Below are 21069 nucleotides of genomic sequence, written 5' to 3'. Positions count from 1 at the left end.
TGAGTTGCCATTTTCTATAATAATCAAACAAACAACAAACATTAAATGCAATAGAGTCCCATCTGGGGTGCCATTTATATAACCGTTTCTGATTTAACTAAACCAAAGACTAGTCATACACTTATTTATAAAAAGGAAATCTACTGCAATAACATAATCTGTTTAACAAAACATAACACAACTCAGAGACTCATATGGAATGCAAAATGTCATATTTATATTAAGAAAAAAAAAAAAACATGCAAGTAAGCAAAGCAATGGTTATTTCCTCTTGACCTTTCATCCAATTAAGTCAAAACACACATAAAGAGCAAAAAGGTACACAAAATTCAAGATAGATCATGTATGGTCATGAATGATGATAGTATGAAATGGGGTGAATAAAGTCTTATCTGAGTTCCATTCAAGTTCTCACAATGTCCAATAAGTCCTCCAGCCAGTTGCCTGCTGTACTCAAACATCAAAGTTCGTGATAGATCCGTATAAAGGTGGTATGAAAGAGAGTAGAGTTAGGTTGAAGAGCTTTTGTAGTACAAAGGAAAGTAAAAATCTTTTCCACAAACTTCCCTTCAAGGACCATCCTCCAGACCCCATACAAAAAGTCCTTCTACAAAATTAAAGATATAATAAACAAATAATCCAAATAACACATTCTCACACTTCCAAAGCCAAATGAAAAGATAAATTACACACATTTTATACCCAATATAACATCGCTTACTTGGAGTTGAGCATTTAAAACAAATTTCCCAACCAGGACTTAAGGTGCACATGGCAAGGCCATGTTTTAGCTTTTGCATGCTATTTCTCCTTCTACCATATTACCTGACTTATACTAAAACCCTCTAGTGCCCTCTAGTGCCCCTAGTGTTGAGGAAGAGCAACAACCCCTATAAAAGGCTTGTGACCGTTATAAGGTTCAAGTGTGTTTTTGTTCTAGTGTTTTTGTAATAATAATTACTGATGATTATTTGAGCTTGTGCTCTCTCTTTTAGAGTCAGATTCTCTTTGTAAGGCTTTGTTTATATTTCTTTCATATAAATAGGTAAATAAACAGACAAACAGATCTCACTTCACTACTACTGCTCTCTATTTGAAAATATGTATTTTCTTGTCTTTACAAATAAAGTTTTCTCCATGTTTTATTACATTTATTTTGTCAAGCGCCCCCTGGAGGAATACTAACTTTTAACAATTTCATCAGTGCACCACATATAAAGATTTTTATCATTGAAACATTATTTTTAATAAAAAGAAATACTGATTTTCTGCAGATTTTAATATACTTTCAGAACACAGTGAAATAAACAATATCGATGCTCCATTGATATTGTTGATATTCGCCCTATTAGGTGTTAGGACCAAGATGGCGCCGTTCAATGGCGACTCGGTACTACTCTCTGTTTTGTTTGTTTGTTTGATGTTGTCCTGCACGTTTTTAGAACCCAGCCTTGGTATTGTTCAGTATGATAGATCTGCATTACTCTATATTCGGGACAGCATGCCCGTTTTTCTGCCTGATCTACCGCCGGATTGCCAACTACATAAGGAGCGGCTTAAACAACGCTGGAACACTCGGAAGCGGGGTGTGAGGGGTGGCACTCTTGTCCGGCTTAGGCGTCGCCTCTACCGCCCAGCTCTACCTAGCCTGATTCTTTCCAATGTCCGCTCTCTGGCAAACAAAATGGATGAACTTTCTATGCTCATTCGTACACAGAGAGATTTTAGGGATGCTGCTGCTATCTGCCTGACTGAGACCTGGTTGGCTGAAAGTTTTCCGGACTCCATGTTACAACTAGCAGGCTTTTCTCTACACCGTGCAGACCGCACTGCGTGTTCACAAAAACTACGTGGAGGTGGGGTTGGCTGCTACATCAATAGTAACTGGTGTTCGGACTGCAAAAACTTGTCACAAACCTGCTCTCCAGAGTTGGAGTCTCTCACTGTGATATGTAAGCCCTTTTATCTGCCTCGAGAGTTTTCTTCTGTTGTCCTGATGGTCATTTATATTCCCCCGGACGCCTCTACTCCGGCTGCTCTGCAACAACTTGTAGATAATATCACAGAGGTTGAAAACAACAATCCCGACGCTGCTATGTTTGTGCTGGGTGATTTTAACCATGTCTCCTTGAGGAAGGCACTCCCCAGATACAAACCCCAAATCCAGATCGCTACCAGGAAGGATAAAACTCTGGACCAATGCTATTCTCCTATTTCTGAGGCATTTCACGCTGTAGCCAGGGCTCCTTTGGGTGAGTCCGACCACAACACTATTTTTCTTATACCAAAATATCGCCAGAAACTTAAAGTGGCGAAACCAACTGTTAAACTTTTTAGGGTATGGTCCCCACAAGCCATAGACACATTGCAGGATTGCTTAGACTCCACGGTATGGAGTAATTTTTTGTATGATGGTCAGGATATTAACACCTTTACTGATACCGTCACATCTTATATTCATTTTTGTGAGAGTGTTTGTATTCCTGCAAGAGCTCTTTATGTCTTTAATAATAGTAAGCCCTGGTTTAATAATAAAGTGAGAATGCTATGTAAGAAAAAACAGGCTGCTTTTAAGAGAGGTGATATGGTACAATACAAATTACTGAAGTATGAATTTCAGCGAGCTGTGTTGAAATCCAAGGCCTCCTATAAAGCTAAGCTTGAAAATAAATTATATGCAAATGACATCAAAGGTGTCTGGCGTGGGTTGCAGGACATTACTGACTATAAGATCAAACATCATGCCCCAGTCAGTGACCCCTCTCTTCCTGGGAGGCTTAATGACTTCTACTGTCGTTTTGATAGCGGAAATCACTTGCCCCGCCCCTGCTACAGAGAGCAGGGTGACTCTCCACCCATTATCTCTGAGCATGATGTAAGAATCTTGCTCCGCCAGCAGAACATCAGGAAGGCGGCGGGGCCTGACGGTGTAATGACTGCCACTTTAAGACACTGTGCTGATCAATTAACATCTGTTCTCACTTTCATCTTTAACTGGTCTCTTCAACTTGGTATTGTGCCTGCTTGTTTTAAATCTGCTGTGATTATTCCAGTTCCAAAGAAAAATAGAATCTCGTGTCTTAATGATTATAGGCCTGTGGCCTTAACCTCTGTCATTATGAAAGTGTTTGAGCGTTTGATATGTAAACATCTGTCCAGGATTTCACTTGACCCCCACCAATTTGCTTATAGAGTAAATAGGAGTGTTGATGATGCAGTTTCATTCTGTTTGCATTCTATTCTTCAACATCTGGAGTTAAAATCTACATATGTTCGTGTCCTCTTTGTGGATTTTAGCTCCGCGTTCAACACCATCGTTCCTGTGAAGTTGATCAACACTTTACAGGAGCTAGGTGTTAGAACATCACTTTGCAAATGGATTTTTAACTTTCTATGCGATAGGAAGCAGGTTGTTAAAATGGGTGATTACGTCTCACAGTCAAAGTTTTTGAATATTGGCGCCCCTCAGGGCTGCGTCCTTTCCCCACTTCTGTATTCTTTATATACACAATTCTGTCAATCACATACTAATTCAGTTTTGTTGCTTAAGTTTGCTGACGATACCTCTGTAGTTGGTCTTATTACTAACGGAGATGAGTCTGACTACCGCAGAGAAGTGGAGGGGCTGGTGAAATGGTGCGAAAGCTATAACTTGATACTTAACATCTCAAAAACTAAGGAACTAGTTGTGGATTTTAGGAGGACCCCTAGCCCCCTCTCTAAGCTCTCCATTAATGGGGTGGAGGTGGAGAGGGTTACTTCTTTCCAGTTTCTGGGGACCACAATCCAGGAATCCTTATCATGGGAGCTCAACACTAATTTTAAGATCAGTAAAGCTCACCAGCGACTCCACTTTCTGCAGCAGCTCAAGAAGTTTAGAGTCAGCTGAGTTGCTATGACCCACTTTTATAGGTCAACTATTGAAAGCGTGCTTACTTTTTCCATGCTTGTCTGGTTCGGTCACACAACCGCTCAAGACAAAATTAGGATGGAAAGAGTGGTACGCAGAGCATCAAAAATTATAGGCTGTAATCTCCCTTCACTTTCTTCACTTTTCTCCACCAGAATAATCAGAAAGGCTAAAAACATCATAGCGGACCATTCTCACCCTGCTCACCATCTCTTTAATCTCCTACCATCAGGAAGAAGATATAGGAGTATTAAGACTTCTACATCACGTTTCAGAGACAGTACTTACCCTCTGGCTATCAGATATCTGAACTTGCACTGAGTGCTAGTAGCACTTTATTAACTGTATGTATTGAGAGTTGTATTTATGTTTGAGAGTTATACCAAGACAAATTCCTATCAACTGTGTTGACATGGCAATAAATTTATTGAATTGAATTGAATTGAATTTCCTCCAACAGAATCACTCAATGATGCAAGTACGTCAGCAAATTTCTGACCATTTCAAAGTTTTGAGAAAACCTTTTAAAACATAAATGACACATTTCTACCAATCGAGTCAGTTTATTTTGACAAAGAGATAGAAAATTAAATTCTTAAAGAGTGGGGCAAAAAGGACAATAGTATTACAACCTTTAAAAATAACATTACTTTTAGAAGACTTATGTCATCATAACTACAAGTGGCTCAAGTTTTCAAAATCTGTCTTACATCAGACTACTGCCTCTTTTCCTTTGAGTTCTCTGAAATCAGAAAAAGAAAGCATGATGTTACTTGAGAGCAAGTCAATTCAGTTGTCATACATATTCGTATTCAAGAATGTTAATATGCTGAACACAATATGATTCACTTTTTATAAATTGCTAAACACATAATACTGTTAAATTATGTGACTGGCAACAGAACCAGGAACTATAATCAAGCAGCGCTTAATATAGCGTAATGTCAAAATACTAATTTATTTGGATGAAACTGTAAGGTCCCGTTATCGCTTTAGAAAAGTCACTTCGGCCGACTGAGTGCTCTTCACGATCACAAACTCGTCAGTTCTGACCTTAAACATTGGATGCAGGGTAAATATCTACTTTTAAGTCGGACGTACTCTGCTTACTCGTAATAAAAAAGCATAGTTTTTATATATTTATGAAAACTGTAACTTATTTAAGGCAGCGATAGTCGGAAATCGAAATGGACTTAATTGACGTGCCCCATGCTCCATCTATTAAACCTTCCTTATTAAACAGATTTGCGGTAATAACTTCGCTTTAATCTACCAGAAATAATGAATTAAGAATAATACAGAATAAACTAAATATAACATTTTATTTGTCAAGTAAAAATGTATCATGCCAATTACATTACAGTTAGACAATTACAAGCCAATTCAGAAATAATAAATGCATAACATCAATTACTCAAAGAAATGCATATACACACAGTAATGTGTGAATGTCTTCAAACATTCGCTCATCTCTGTATGGGGGCCTCTGGCTACAGAAGATCCCGCATGACTGCTTTGCTTTTTACCTTATATACCAAGAACAGAACAAAATTATTGTACATTTTTATTACACCAACACCTGTTTTGGGGGGAGAGGAGAAGAGACACCACCCAAAAAGAGGACAGAATTCTCCTTAGTTTTCAATCTTCTTCATAGTACCAGTGACTGCTGTGAAATTGAGACCATTTTACCAATTGCACTGAGACATTTGAAATGATACCAAACATGAAAGGAAAACAATAGATACACAAGATACATTATACATCTTGGAGAACTTTCAGTGACTTGTGTCAGGTTGAAAGGAAGGAGGGTTTGTGAGTGTGAGTGTGAGTGTGTGTGTGTGTGTGTGTGTGTGTGTGTGTGTGTGTGTGTGTGTGTGTGCGTGAGGTGTGTGTGTGTTGTCCTATGCTATTTCTTAGAGATCTTCTCTCCAGATGAGTTTTATTGCTTTATTGCAGGGCGCTTGATCTCAGTTTTTGTCTAGCAGGAAAATCAAGTCTTACAAAACCATTGTAATCCTGATAGTATTCACAATTTTTAGAAAATGTAACTGTATTATGATAGGGTGACCATATTTTGATTACCGAAAACCAGGACACTCGGCCCGGCAATACTCAAATGATACCTCGAAGTTTACTCAAAGATGGCTTATAATTTCAATATATTTAAAATATGCCTCCTCTGTATGAATAAAAAATTATTATATTACAAAATACTATCTATAAACAAATACACAAATTCAGATAGGCTTCTCAGAGGTTACTCAACATGTTTTATTATGAGAAGTTAATGTCTCTTCTGTATTAGAAAAATAAATTAATAACTAAAAAATACCTCTGCTATATTAGCAATCCAAATTTAACAAAAATAGCTCTCACAAACTTACAAAAACTAACAAAAAATGTCTATATCTTTAGTTTTCTTCATCCTCATTTTCCTCTTCATCCTGTTTTTCTTCCTCATCCTTCTTGTTTGCCCTTCTATATTTTGCTGTAGAGCTGATCTTTCCAAGCAGTTTTTTGTTGCTTATCAAATAAGCATGAAAGTTATAAAGAAATTTATATAGGCCTGTCAGCTGTTACATCGCAAGGTACAAAGGAAGAGCCCCAATGAGCTGAACTCATTGTAGACGATAGCTGAAGGTTGCTCTGCTGTTACACAAAGCATATGTTATTCAGTTACAGACGACTGCACAAATTGTGCATACTAAAGAAAACATTATAAACTGTTACCTAGAAGAAAACAACTGTAGTATAGGCATAAGTCAGCCGCAATGCTGAGAATATAGTTACCTTTATGGAATAATCCTGTCTTGAGATACAATGTGAACTAATATTCTCAGTTGCAAGTGCAATCGTGCATGTCTGCGAGTAATGTATGCTCTGCCTTCAGAAACCGAAAATCTCAGAAACCGAAAATCTCGTAACGCCAGTCAATTTAATGGCCCAATGAAAAATAGTGAAAACAAGGACATTTTCATCACTTTATAAAAAACAACCAGAACGGCCAGGACAGGATGTGAAAACAGGACATGTCCTGGGAAAACAGGACGTTTGGTCACCCTATATGATTACTTTTTTTTTTTTTTTTTGACGTAACTCTAATGAATTACAGTTTCCAGTTTTTGTATCCTGATTACATAAGGTTGTTACATGTATTCCGTTACTCCCCAACCCTGGTAATAAATTGATCATGCGCAAAGCAACATGGAGAGACAGCAAATACTGTTGCAACTACCAAAAAAAAAAAAAAAAAAAAAAACTTGCTTTAAACTAAAGATTGCAAATGTGTATATTTATTTTTATTTGTAGGCTTTTACATTAAACTAATGGTGAAATTGTGTTTTCACATGTGCTGCTGTGCTATTCATTCACCTATCATTTCCCTCTGAATTTAGGGTTAAATTAGGGTTCGGTTTGGGGGTAGAGATAGTGTGTGTATATATACTTATGATATACAGTTACATCCACATGACCAATAATGACCCTTTTGCATTTGAACAAATCCCTGCGTTAGAACCACTCGTATGCCTAAATGCAGCTGTGCACAACTGTGACATTTTCTCTGTTTGACGCTTTACATTGCAGTGTTACACAACCTGTTGGTTTAGGGTTTTTCCTCTTATTGCAAAAACTGCCATAATTGCATACAAGCTACAACATTTACCAGCAGACTTTTTTTTAACAGCATGATACTTCAAGCTGTTGACTGCAGTGGTTAAGCCGTTATAGCATTCATGGTATGGGACAATGTAAACCGAAAATGTTGAAATGCTGTCCAACTAATTCAACAATAATTGAGAACAACTTCGATAATGAATTTATTGTTATTCATTTCAACACTGTAGTGCTTGCAGCAGAATTATGAGTCAGTGGTTAGTTAATACTGTGTTTCCATAATACAGACATGCACATCTGACAAGTTGGGGATTCTAAATTCCCTTTCGAAAGTGAACTCTATACTGCATTTGAACGCATATGGGGAAAGCCATCGCATGAACCGGTGTCTGAAAGCAATTATCAAATTTTACCAGTCCTATTGGCCGGCGGCAGCCTATGACATCATTAAAGACGCGACCCAGAAGTATAAAGGAGCACCTAGAGAAGCAGTCATGGGGTTCACAGATGGAGCTCGCGGAGGAGTTTGAGAGAGGTGTAAATCTTTCTCAAACCTCTGTAGTTGATGAGGGTGAGCTGTTGGATGATGACAATCTGCACTGTAAAAAATGACCGTGATTTTAACAGTAAAAGACTGTAAAAATGCTGCGGTGAAAAATTGGTTTACAGAAAGTTTCCATACTATATACGGTGAATAACTGTAATAGATCTAACGGTACATTTAATGTAATTTTATGATAAAATACCGTTAAATTCACAGTTTTTGGAAGTGAAAAATAACAATTCATTGTAAAATTTACAGTGAAAAACTGTAAATTGACATTCCCACAATTCCCTGCGTGACACTTCACATTTGATATATTTTCGTTGAAATAACTCTGTTTCTTCTTAGTTTTTCTCATTTTTTTCTAATCAGTTATGTACATTAGGGTTTTATGTTACATCTAATGTTGTTAAATTAATGTTTATTGCATTTTTAAAATTTCATGCATGTTACCATGATGGTGTTTAGTGTGTGTGTGAATGACACTGTGTGCACCTTCTATACATTAGTGTTGTCCTTCTCCGCTTGTGGAAAAGCTGCTTATGATGAACTTTGATTCATCATGTGACTCTTATCACCACTGTGTTTAGTGACTGTCAGTGTATTATAAAGGTACAAAACAGATATTAGTACTTCATTAGGTTGGTAAATTAACATTATATCAGTTAATGAAATACGTTATTTTACTGTAAATTTAACAGATTTTTTTTTTTACGTTGCTTCTGTATTTTTTACGGTACAGTTCTGGCAACCACAGCTGCCGTTTTTTTACCGTAAATTTTACTGGGATTTTTTTTGACATTGTCAGATCCAGCTGCAAGTACTCTTCTGGCTGCAAGCCCAAGAGAGCAGGAGATGGCTGTTGAAGAGGAAGCAGGTGAGCCTGCTGAAACTTCGAAGCCTCCCTGCCCTGCATATACGGGGAGGCTAGAAGTTATGGACCATGCTTCTGGCACGGCTTGATGCCGTGAGCCTTCCATTCCTTCCTGATCTTCATGTTGAGATTGAGAAGGCATGGAAGAACCCATATTCAGCTCGTATTCATCTGCATCAGTGGGTGAATTTTGCTGATGTTGAGGGGTTGAGCCAGCGTGGGTATGTTTCGATGCCCCCTATTGACGAGACGTTCGTGAACTATCCGACACTGAAAGCTCCGGTCCTGCCTTCCAGGCCCCTTAAAGTGACTTCTCGCTTGAATGGCAGGGCATACGCAGCACCGGGTCAGGCTGGTGCGGCCTTACACACCATGGCGTTGTTTCAAGCCTACCAGGCTAATTTGCTGAGGGATCTGGATCAGGGTCCCCAGAGGCGGTAGAAGAGCTGCGCCGCACCACGGATCTGGCTCTCCGGGCCACTAAGCAAACCGCTGCATCGATTGGAATATTGATGCCATTGATGGTGGCCACGGAGAGATACCTGTGGTTGAACCTGGCTGACATCGAGGGGGAAAGAAAAGGCCTTTTTCCTCGATGCACCGGTTTCACCCTCTGAACTTTTCAGTACCTCCATCAAGGCAGATGCGCGCTAGGCAGTGTTTAAGACCTGCATACCGTTTAGATCCGATCCTGGGCCCAGACAGACAGGAGGTCCCGGCTTGTCCCGATTCAAGGATCGGAGACATGGCCAGAGGTCCAGTGTTGCCTCTCAGGCATCTCCTCCTCCTTGGAGCAAGTCCTAGAGAAGGCAGGACTCCAGGAAGAAGAAGCAGGATCTGAGGGAGGTAATCAACCACAGACGCCAGCAGTGTCAGTGATTGGTTTCCTCTCTGTGAGGGTAGTTCACTTCTACCCTCTCCTCTCTTCTTCCACCTCCTGAGTAATGGAATTTTAAAACGAAACACGCTTAGGCATTTCTTACAGTCAGGCTGAGGACTGGGCCCATGATGAATAAAATTCTGATGGCCCACCTTCTGGCTTGATAATAAAAAGTCTCCTTTAAAAAGGACCCTAGATTTCATCCCTTCCGTGATAGGAGTTTTCGGTCTTCAAGCTGCAGGAAGATAAGTTGGGTCTATATTTACATTACAAGTATATTTGACCTTTTTCCTGTATGTTTTTTCCTGGGTGTGTAGTGGGAAAAATAGAGTAAGGGGGTTTTTAAGGGCTCTGAAGTTTAAGAAACCATTAGGTTGGCTTGAACGATTTATTTTTGGTTTGGCAAACAAAATGGCCACCTTTACAGCCACCATTGGTAGACAAGCTTCTCCTCTGGTCATAGCTAGAGTTGTTTTGAGATTAACACTCTTTACTTCAGATAGATGTATGTTTAGCGTCGGCCTCCTAGGCCGCCTGACATTGTTTGGCTTGGGTTGAGCTTTGCTCCTCTGAGCTCTTATTTTAGAGTTTTTAGAGTAGCTTCCTCTCTCATGAGATTTTAGGCTGAGTTTAAGCCCCCAGGCAGATCTATGCTAATGTGTGCCATAGCTGGCCTAGGCTAAGAACTAGGGTTAGGTGTTTGCTAAAGCATTCCTCCTTGTATCATTACTTTCCTTTTCAGGTTGTATAGTTTCCTAGTTCTGGCCTCCTCTTTCAGTGTGAGTGAGTGTAACAGTGTGATCTTTTATCTAGCTCACATTCCCTAGGGTTCAGTACAGATGTGTTCACTTAGACACTGCCACAGGTTTATGTCCGTGTCTGTTTGAGGTGGTAGGCTGGTTTTTGGGCCTCCTTCAGTGCACAATAACATATTTCTTTGTACTCCCCTACTTCAGAGTTTAGAGTGTTGTTACCGAGTACATTGCCTGTTGGAATGTGTAGATTTAAGCTCAGGTTGAGTTAAGCTAGGTAACCTCATTCGTATTGTTTGGTTCTCAGATTAGAGAGCTTAGACAGATGCCACTAGCTGATCCCACTTGTCTTCTGGAGTCACAAGCCCCGTTTTGGGCCTCCTCTAAGAACATGATGGCGCAGGCTTGTTATGGTTATTGACACTGCCTGGAGTAGTAGGCACGGTCTGGGCCTCTTTCGGAGCATGTTGGCAGAGTTTTTTGTACTCCTCTTGCCTTTTGAGTGTTAAGTGCTTTACTGAGTACATTCCCTCTTGGAATGTGTTGATTGGAATTAAGCTTGGGCTGAGCTAATAGTTAACCGCACTGAATAGTTTGGTTCTATATGAGAGCTTAGTAATTGCCACTAGAAGCTGGCGCCAGGTGCCGTCCTGAGTTGTAGGCCCCGTTTGGGCCTTCTTCAGAGCATGATGACATAGGTTTGTAAGCTCCTTTTGCTCTAAGAGTAAAAAGGTGTTTTTACTGAGTACATGGCCTGGTGGTATGATGGCTCAGGTTAAGTTAAACTAGTTAACATCACTTGAGAAGTTTGGTTATTCTACTTGGCTCCCTTAGAGCTTAGAACACTGCTGTGAGCTGATGCCACGTGTCTGGAAGTCGTAGGCCCTTTTTAGGGCCTCCTGCAGGGCATGTTGCCATATGCTGTACTCCTCTTGCTTTAAAAGGTGTTTTTAGTAAGTAGTAAGTTTAGTAAGTTGAGTAAAAGGTGTTTTTACTGAGTGCACTGCTCATCGGATTGTGTTATGTTGCTGGATTTGCTTATAAGCAAGCAAGTGCATGGCCTTCACAGGCCTCCCTTTAAGCTTCCCTCTCCCATTTTTGGGTGTTCTCTAATCAGATTGGGCGCATTTTGGCCTTTAGCAAGGCTGCTGTAATGTATTTCTACACATGTAGAATTTGTGTCATGTGGCAGACCCCCTCCTGGGCCTCCATGATTTTGTACCTTTTGTGTTTGGGATCATTGTCTTGCTGAAATGTCCACCCTCATTTCATCTTCATCATCCTGGCATTCAACAGCAGATTTTTATCAAGAATATCTCTGTACATTTATCCATTCATCTTTCCTTCAATTATATGAAGTTTGCCAGAACTGTATGCTGAAAAACAGCCCCACACCATGATTTTCTCACCTCCAAACTTCACTGTTGGTATGGTGTTTTTGGGGTGATGTGCAGTGTCATTTCTCCTCCAAACACGGTGTGTATTATTCATTATATGTATTATCCAAAGAGTTCAATATTGGTCTCATCTGACCAGAATATATTCTCCCAGGATTTCACAGTCTTGTCCAAATGTTGTGCAGCAAAATTTAAACAAGCTTTAACATGCTTTTTCTTCAGCAATGGAGTCTTGCGTGCATACAGGCCATGACAGTTGAGTGCATTACTTATTGTTTTCTTTGAAACAATTGTACCTGCTAATTCCAGGTCTTTCTGAAGCTGTCCACTCTTGGACAACTCTTCTGATATGTTCACTCCTCTGTCAAAAATCTTGCGGGGAGTGCCTAGTCGTGGCTGGTTTATGGTGAAATGATGTTCTTTCCATTTCCGGATTATGGCCCCAACAGTGCTTACTGGAACATTCAGAAGTTTTGAAATCCTTCTGTAACTAATGACATCAGTATTTTTTGGTTGTGAAGGTCTTGAGAGAGCTCTTTGCTTTTACCCATCATGAGATGTTTCTTGTGTGACACCTTGCTAATAACACACCTTTTTACAGGCCATCAGTTGGGACTGAACCAGCTGATATTAATTTGCACTGACAAGAGGCTTGATTGCTTTCTAATTACTGATTGTCATGGCTTTCCATGCCTTTTTGCACCTCCCTTTCTTCATGTGTCCAATACATTTCCCCTGTGTCATTTAACATTATTACACATAACTTAATTTATGGACATCTATGGTTTATTTCTTTGCATGCGTGGATTGCATGGGTGAAAATTTCATGTCAATAGCACCTTTAGAAATATATTTACTGAGAACAGGTGAACAGGTGAGTTGGGCATTTCACAATATAAATTTCACAAAGTTCTGTAATTCTACATTATATGCAAAATGCAACAACCGCAAACTTGATAACGTCACTCGCGCTGGCCAGCAACATGTTATATAAAACGTTATAAATCACCAGCCTCTTTTCATTTTCATTTAGCCACACACATTTGGTTCAGGCAACGCTTATATTGATTATCTTCACAGCATTTACAGTACCGGTCAAAAGTTTGAAATAATTAAGCATTTATGTTTTTGAAATTAGTCTAAATCTCACAAAGGCTGTATTAATTTGATCAAAAATACAGTAAAACAGTAATACTTTGAAACATTATTACAATTTAAATAACTGGTTTCTGGTTTCTATGTAATTTATTCCTGTGATCAAAGCTGAATTTTTAGCATCATTACTCCTGTCATCATACTCAAAAAAATTTTTTTCGTCAGCTGAAAACTTCTTGTAAACTTTTTTTATGTGATTTATATATATATCTATATAAATTTCAAGACATATATATAGAATATATATGTCTTGAAACACATTTCAAGACATATATATTCTATATGAAGATATATATATATATATTACAAAAGATTAGATTTCAGATAAACACTGTTCTTTTGAACTTTCTATTCATCAAATAATCCTGAAAAAAAATATTGTACATAAATATTTTGTACAATTGTACACATTAAATGTTTATTGAGCAGCAGATCAGCATATTAGAATGATTTCTGAAGGATCATGTGACTGAAGACTGGAGTAATGATGCTGAAAATTCAGCTTTGCCATCACAGGAATAAATTACTTTGTGAAATATATTCAAATAGAAAACAGTTATTTTAAATTGTAATAATATTTCACAATATTACTGTTTTTTACTGTATTTTTAATTAAATAAATGTAGCCTTGGTGAGCAGACAAAACTTATTTTAAAAACATTAAAAATCATAGTGGCTCCAAACTTTTGGACTGTACTGTATATATATATATATATATATATATATATATATATATATATATATATATATATATATATATATATATATATATATCTTCATATAGAATATATATATATATCTTCATATAGAATATATATGTCTTGAAATGTGTTTTGATGCATGTTTCGCTCTTTTATTTCCCCTATTCCATTTATTTGTATTTTCATGTAAAGCGCTTTGAGATGCAACTTTTAAAAGCGCTATAAAATTACATTTTTAAAGTTTATTATTATTATTATTATAAATACATGTTTCGGGGCTTCTCTCGGGAAACTAGCGTAATATTAAAGCGCCATCAGCTGTTTTGCAAGCTGTTTCACTTTCTCATTCTGTTTGTTTGTGAGTCGAGTTTTCCTTTGCAAAGCAGATCATGTTTGTTTGCGAAATCCTGGATTTGTTTGTTTAATTATGGCACAATATTCACTCCATAGTTCCCGTCCTGATTGTAAAGCAAACCGTGATTGGATGTAGCGAGAGTGTGCTGTGATTGGTCAGCGCAATGTGGCTGTTATCTGATTAGCTTGAGTAGTTGGTGGGTTTGTTGATTTGTCTGCAGTCATGACTAGAAATGTTTCAAAATCCACAAATGCGTGAGGTGATTCACAAATGAACTTAGGCAGAGTTGTGATTGTGACATAGCAAATTAGCAAATCTCATTTTATTTATTTGTGAATTTAATTAATTTTTGTGAAACTCCTAACATATATTTGTGGATCTCATTCTATTCGTTTGTCCATACTTTTTTTTTTTTTTTGTGAATCTCTTATTTGGAAAATTGCAACAATTCAACCCCCATACTGGCCCAGTGAAGCAACCCTGAGTGACCATCCACCTGATCTCTGTGAATTACTCACATATTTACGGTAGGAAATTTACAAAATATCTTGACGGAACGTGATCTTTACACAATATCCTAATGATTTTTGGCATAAAAGAAAAATAGATAATTTTGACCCATACAATGTATTGTTGGCATATTGCTACAAATATACCCTTTGACTTATGACTGGTTTTGTGGTAAATGACCTGAGGACAGTTACAGGAGAGATCAGAGCCAGACACTCACAGGATCTCGTGACAAGATGAAACTGTTGCTCCATCTTGATGAAGCAACATCAAGATGAAGCAACAGGATGAAAGTTCACAAGAATCTTCATCTTATTAAGACATTTTTGGCATGTTATGGGTCAGTTTATTTCTGTTGATGTCATTAATTAAGGCCCACCTGACCTCAAAATGAGCTTGAATTAATGAGATTAAAAAAGAGTTAGATCACATGCATTAAAGATGTGCAGTTATTTTAGACATTGGAAGAGTTTCACAACACGTTACTACAGAGAAGCTTTACATCAGCCTGTCTGTCGTTTTATTACTTAAGCAGTTTTGAAGTCTTCTCATATTTGTGGGCTGAAACCGTTGAAGATGTTTTGGATTGTTTTGTTCTGTTTGTGTTTCTGGCATCTGGATGGTGAGTTTTACACATGTTTTAATGGATTCAGTTGTTTCCGTACTGGTACCATGTAATAAATTACTGTTTAAATTAGTTCGATAAAATGAAATGAAGCTTCATCAAACCAACATCAAGCAATTTTAAAGCTTTAATCTGAAAAACTCTGTTCTTCAGGTGTGTTTGGTGATACAGAACTGAAGTTAGTGACGGAGGGAGATTCAGTCACTCTAAACTCTACTTTTAATGAAATCAGGGATGGTGATCTGATTCAGTGGGTGTTTGAAATCACTTTAATAGCCCAAATCAATAAACGGACCAACAGAACCAATATATATTATGATGTTCTTAATGGGAGATTTAGAGACAGACTGAAGCTGGACAATCAAACTGGATCTCTGACCATCACAAACACCACAACTGAACATGCTGGAAAATATAGACTACTGAGCAACAAACTTATGGAAAAGTTTTTCATTCTCCATGTCTTTGGTGAGTTTAATATTTGTTTCACCTGTTTTATTTTTTTTATCACCAGTTAAAATTTTAATCCATACAGTTTCACTTCTTTTGTTCTGTTTAAGACTATTTAAGACTATTTACTTTAATGAAAATCAAAGTTATTTATAAATATTAACCTGATTCTTCTGCTGGAAAGCATTTTAATATGGATGCATCACTTCACCTTGATGTAGAATGACATTTGAGCAGACATGAACTGCGGGCCACAGTCTGATCTGATGGTAAGGGTCAGACATGATGACTGAAAACTTCCTCCAAGCTTACAGTGACTTCATCAGCTGTAGTGGATTTGAGTATTGTATAGCTGTAAGGACTAATGCGATTTAACTCGGAACAAAGTACGCATTTACAGCAGAGTGTTTACATCAGCGTCGTAATGCGTAGCTGTTGAATATCAATCAGAGAACATTTTTATACACACAGTTATAGCAGGAGATCTGTTCCTGCTCCATAAAGCAATAAGAGAAACTCTGAAATCAGTCTGAAATGAGAAACAATTAAGACATTTGATAAGAAATAAAGAACAAATGTGACCCTGGACCACAAAACTAGTCATAAGGTCAATTTTTTGAAATTGAGATTTATACATCATCTGAAAGCTGAATAAATAATCGTTCCATTGATTTATGGTTTTTGTTTGGACAGGACAATATTGGGCCGAGATACAACTATTTGAAAATCTGGAATATGAGGGTGAAAAAAAAATCAAAATATTAAGAAAATCGCCTTTAATGTTGTCTAAATAAAGTCCTTAGGAAAGCAAATTACCAATAAAGGGAAAATTATTGATATATTTACAGTAGGACATTTACAAAATATCTTCATGGAACATGATCTTTACTTAATATCCTAATGATTTTTGCATTTTAGTGAAGCTTTATCAAACCAACATCAAGTGATTTTAAAGCTTTAATCTGTGAAAAAACTTTGTTCTTCATGTGATACAGAACTGAAGACCGTGAAGGAGGGAGATTCAGTCACTCTAAACTCTGGTCTTACTGAAAAAATGGATGGTGATAAGATTGAGTGGTGGTTTTGGACTGAAAACACTTTAATAGCTGAAATCAATAAACGGGTCAATGTGACGGCCAACAACATCACTGTATATGATGATGTTCTTGATGGGAGATTCAGAGGCAGACTGAAGCTGGACAATCAAACTGGATCTCTGACCATCACAGACATCACAACTGAATATGCTGGAGATTATGTGATGATAAATGGAGCAAAACCATCATTAAAAGCTTTCAGAGTTTCTGTCTCTGGTGAGTAGAGATCATTTCTCCTGTCCTTCAGATATTCTTGATGTTAGTGTTTATTGTCTGAGCTGATCTCAGTTTGATGTTTTTATTCCTCAGACTCTGTCCACTGTTGTGGTCCTACTGAAGCTGTGATCCGATTGGTCCTCTCTGCTCTGGTGGGCGTGGCTACTGTCATTCTTGTGGTTTATGACATCAGATCCAGAAGAGCTGAACAACATCAAGCACATATTCACACATCAGGTACTTCATTGATGATATAATTCCTCACAAACTAATTTTACATCATTTATGAGATTTACTTATTTGTGGTTTTATGTGTTCATCTTTTTCAGGAAGTATTGAAATCTAAAGCAGAACGCTGAACTTTAAAGATTCTTCAAGTGTGTTTTTTGTTCTTCTAGTGTTTTTCTCATAATAAATACTGATGATTGTTTAATCTTGTGCTCTCTCTTTTAGTGATTTTTAAAAATGCAATTCAAAAGGCTTTATTGTTTATATTTGCACAATAAACATCCCTGACAGCATATAGTGTCGGCCGAGATCCGGACCACATCTGATCTGCATGTAATCCACATGTGGACTGGATCTGGGCCACACTTTGTTGCTGTCTGGGATACTAACAAACAATATTTTAAGAAAACATGCAAACATGTAGGCCATTTATTTAGTTGATATTTTCCCCCTTTTCTGTGGTTAAATTGAACAGGCTACATCTATAGCAACTGAACATGTCTCCTCTCCACCAATAAGCTGGTGTGTGGTGGGCGTTCACAATATGGCTGCCATCGCATCATCCAGGTGGTTGAGGAAATTCACCCTTCAATATGTAAAGCACTTTGAGTGTCCAGAAAAGCTCTATATAAATGTAAGGAATTATTATTAATTATTATTTATTATTATTATTATTATTATTATGGCAGTTATTCCTTCCAGTTCATGTCATAATCAGACAATTTCTCAGGCAGTCGTCTAGTCCGTTGGGTCTGTTCTTTTAAGGTTTGTCTGACAAATCCATTTTGGGGGTCAGATCATGAGATTTGGGGTCTGGACAACATCTCTTTTCGTTCTGGTCTATTTGTTTGCATTCAGCTTTTGCATCAACTGTTTTGTGGGTGTTGAATTGTTTGATGTGAGTGGTGTTTCACCTGTATCTTGCCCCAGTGGGTGATTCCACAGTCACTTGGTTTCCAGTTTTGCTCACGAGGATTGGGTTAAATGGAGTCGTGAATTTATCCACCGTTTCCTGTTGCACAAGCACTGTCACCTACATTCACACTTGAGTATTGTGCTCCCCGACGCTCATCTGCATATCTTTTTGCCTTTGCTTTTTGTTCTGCATCCCTGTCGCATACTTCTTGATCTTTACATGTTTCTGAAAGGTTGGGTAACTTTCCCCAAATCTTCCTGTTAAAGAGCAGTTCAGCTGGGCTTTTTCACAGTGACATATTTGCTCTTTTTTTTCCTCTCAGCATGTGCAATTCGGATTCTTTTCATTAGGTCTGGCGTTCCACTTCCCCATTAGCCTGAGCCCATTCGGGAGTGGTTTTGACATGTCTGATGCCGTTGCTCTTGCAGAACACATTGAATTGTTCAGATTTGAACTGAGGTCCTTGATATGACCGACATGTGATAGGCAGGCTGTGTCTAATAAATATAGACTCCAGGCTGTCTATGATTTTGTCTGATGTTGCAGACATCAGTACATTTTATTCATAGTAGCGACTATAATAATCCACCACAACAAGTATGGAGTGACCAGTTGGAAGTAGGCCTAACAGGTCTATGGGCACGTCCTGCAGGGTCCATCTGGTGGTGGTGTGGGTCTTACCGGCTCGGGTGCATCTGGCCTGGATACCACCCGGCATCCGTGACATGACTTGCAGTACTTCTCGGTGGCTTTATCCATACCCGGCCACCAAACCTTAGACCTGAGATGCTGTTTAGTGCCCACAATTCCTAAGTGTCCTTCATGTGCCAAAGCCAATGGCCTGGTTTGTAACGCTTTTGGTTTGACTATGCATGTGCCATGAAAGACCAACTGATCAATGCAGCACAGCTTGTTCGGTATTGGAGCGTATGCTTTACATTTCTCAAAGCGCACACTGTTAATTGCAGAGCGTACTTCTTTTAAAGGGGTGGTTCATTGTGATTTCACTTTTTTAACTTTAGTTAGTGTGTAATGTTGCTGCTTGAGCATAAACAGTATCTGCAAAGTTGCAACTCTGAAAGTTCAATGCAAACGGAGATATTGTCTTTTAAAGTTGTGGCAGTTTAATGCCTACAAAAACGACCGGTTTGGACTACAACAGCTTCTTCCCAGGTTGGTGACATCATAAACCCTGCAAGACACGCCCCTGGGAACATGCAACAAAGTGGGCGAGGCCATGTGGAAGGGGAAGATGTACACTGGACGCAAGCGAAGCGTCAAAAGATATAGAACCCATTATAATCTGTGATATTTTCTACACTGGATGCGCTGCTGAAGCCAGCTTCCAGAATCTACACGAGTTCAATGCTGGATTTGCACAAAGGCTTTTACTGAAAGATGAAGCAGTTCCCATTTTAAAAGCAGAAGCTGCTGTTTATTGGCCCCAAACTGTAAGTACGTTTTATTGTTAATACATGTCTTTTAAACATATAGTTCTGTTGCTATTTTTGGTTTCATCGAGGACGTGAACAAATACCAACGCGTTTTTACTTCACTAGCCGTTCCACTGTTGTGGTCCTACTGAAGCTGTGATCCAATTGGTCCTCTCTGCTCTGGTGGGCGTGGCTACTGTCATTCTTCTGGTTTATGACATCAGATCCAGAAGAGCTGAACAACATCAAGCACATATTCACACATCAGGGCTGCGTTCAGTCCCGACAAAACGTTGCAAAACTTTTTTAAACGGAAACGGTGGTGCGTTGAACACCCCGTTCTGATGACGCAAGAGTTGCAACTATGGCAGCTGAGAAGGCCATTCTTTGTGTTCTTTTTGAAGGATTTTCGGAGCCTGATGAAGTTGGTATAAATAGGTGTTTAATACTGCAACATACGCTCGATGTTACAGTCACTGCCCTTGCCGTTCAGAATAAAAGAGAACATCCCAATCGAGTGAAAGGATTTGTGGAAACTTCTAATTATTGTGATACAACACTTGCCTTGCATTTCAGGATGAAAAGAAAAACATTTCAGGTGAAGGATAATCCACTTCTTACCTCCAAGACTGTGTTATGATCTATATTATTTTTATTGTTTGTATTAATTAGGCTTATCGCTGATCACTGTTGTTGTGCTTTGATATTGTAATATTTACCATTATATAATCAGAGGAGTATAGAAAAGTTTATTAAAGTGTCACTTCTCAATACAACAGCAAAATATATAAGTATAGTCTTTTTATGTTACATTAATACTCATTGTGCGAGCTGTCTCTTTAATATCGCGTGGTTTATATACATCTTGCCGCTGATTGGGCTGACATTTCTGACACGCCCACCAAACAAGAGAAAACGCATCTCAAACCCGTTGCACACCGTTGCACACCGTTTCCAGGAAACATGTCGTTCAACCCGGAAAACGTAGCAAAACGTTGCGCACCGGTTTGAGCTTGAACGTGCCCCAGGTACCTCACTGATGATATCATTTCTCACAAACTAATTTTACATACATAGCTTGTGAGATTTACTTATTTGTGGCTTTATGTGTTCATCTTTTTCAGGAAGTATTGAAATCTAAAGCAGAACACTGAACTTTAAAGGCTCTTGAAATGCTATTTGTCCTTCTAGAGTTTTTCTCATAATAAATACTGATGATTGTTTAAGCTTGTGCTCTCTTTCAGTGGTATATTTTTTTAAAATCCATTTCAAAAGGCTTTATTGTTTATATTTAAACTCTAATACAGATATCGCTTCACTACTACTGCTGTCCATATTTATGTTGCTTTTCTTTATCAATACAGTTTTCTCACTCTGAGGTTGAAGAGTTTCTCCATGTTTTATTACA

At 38.3% G+C, this 21069-nt stretch overlaps 2 protein-coding genes across 5 annotated transcripts; both read left to right on the top strand.

The window, feature by feature from the left end:
* The first annotated feature begins 1366 nt into the window (after positions 1-1366).
* On the top strand, positions 1367-4354 carry LOC125270836. The gene is made up of 2 exons (XM_048194826.1): positions 1367-2252; positions 4066-4354. The coding sequence occupies exons 1-2, from the start codon at positions 1367-1369 to the stop codon at positions 4068-4070; spliced, it is 891 nt and encodes a 296-aa protein (XP_048050783.1). The 3' UTR covers positions 4071-4354.
* A 10646-nt stretch (positions 4355-15000) lies between these two features.
* Positions 15001-20317, top strand: LOC125270835. 4 transcript variants are annotated; one of them, XM_048194821.1, is made up of 5 exons: positions 15001-15318; positions 15475-15789; positions 16767-17084; positions 17178-17195; positions 19804-20317. In XM_048194821.1, exons 1-5 carry the CDS (start codon positions 15273-15275, stop codon positions 20004-20006), a joined length of 900 nt encoding a protein of 299 aa, XP_048050778.1. In that variant the 5' UTR covers positions 15001-15272; the 3' UTR covers positions 20007-20317. The 4 variants fall into 4 exon arrangements, with proteins under 4 accessions (XP_048050778.1, XP_048050779.1, XP_048050782.1 ...); XM_048194822.1 differs by having other exon boundaries at positions 17178-17221; positions 19830-20317; XM_048194825.1 differs by lacking the exon at positions 19804-20317 and adding an exon at positions 17414-17517 and having other exon boundaries at positions 17178-17236.
* Positions 20318-21069: the final 752 nt, after the last annotated feature.

The sequence above is a fragment of the Megalobrama amblycephala genome, linkage group LG6, assembly GCF_018812025.1.
Source record: "Megalobrama amblycephala isolate DHTTF-2021 linkage group LG6, ASM1881202v1, whole genome shotgun sequence".
Classification (NCBI taxonomy): domain Eukaryota; kingdom Metazoa; phylum Chordata; class Actinopteri; order Cypriniformes; family Xenocyprididae; genus Megalobrama; species Megalobrama amblycephala.
The sequence above is the reverse complement of the archived record's forward strand: the minus strand, read 5'-3'. Positions and strand labels throughout refer to the sequence as shown.

Bases quoted from the DNA above. Each gene is read 5' to 3' on its own strand.
- LOC125270836 (XM_048194826.1), top strand. From the start codon at position 1,367: ATGGCGCCGTTCAATGGCGACTCGGTACTACTCTCTGTTTTGTTTGTT.
- LOC125270835 (XM_048194821.1), top strand. From the start codon at position 15,273: ATGTTTTGGATTGTTTTGTTCTGTTTGTGTTTCTGGCATCTGGATG. The intron at 15,319-15,474 runs GTGAGTTTTACA...TCTGTTCTTCAG, and splicing joins GTGTTTCTGGCATCTGGATG to GTGTGTTTGGTGATACAGAA. The intron at 15,790-16,766 runs GTGAGTTTAATA...CATGTGATACAG, and splicing joins TTTCATTCTCCATGTCTTTG to AACTGAAGACCGTGAAGGAG.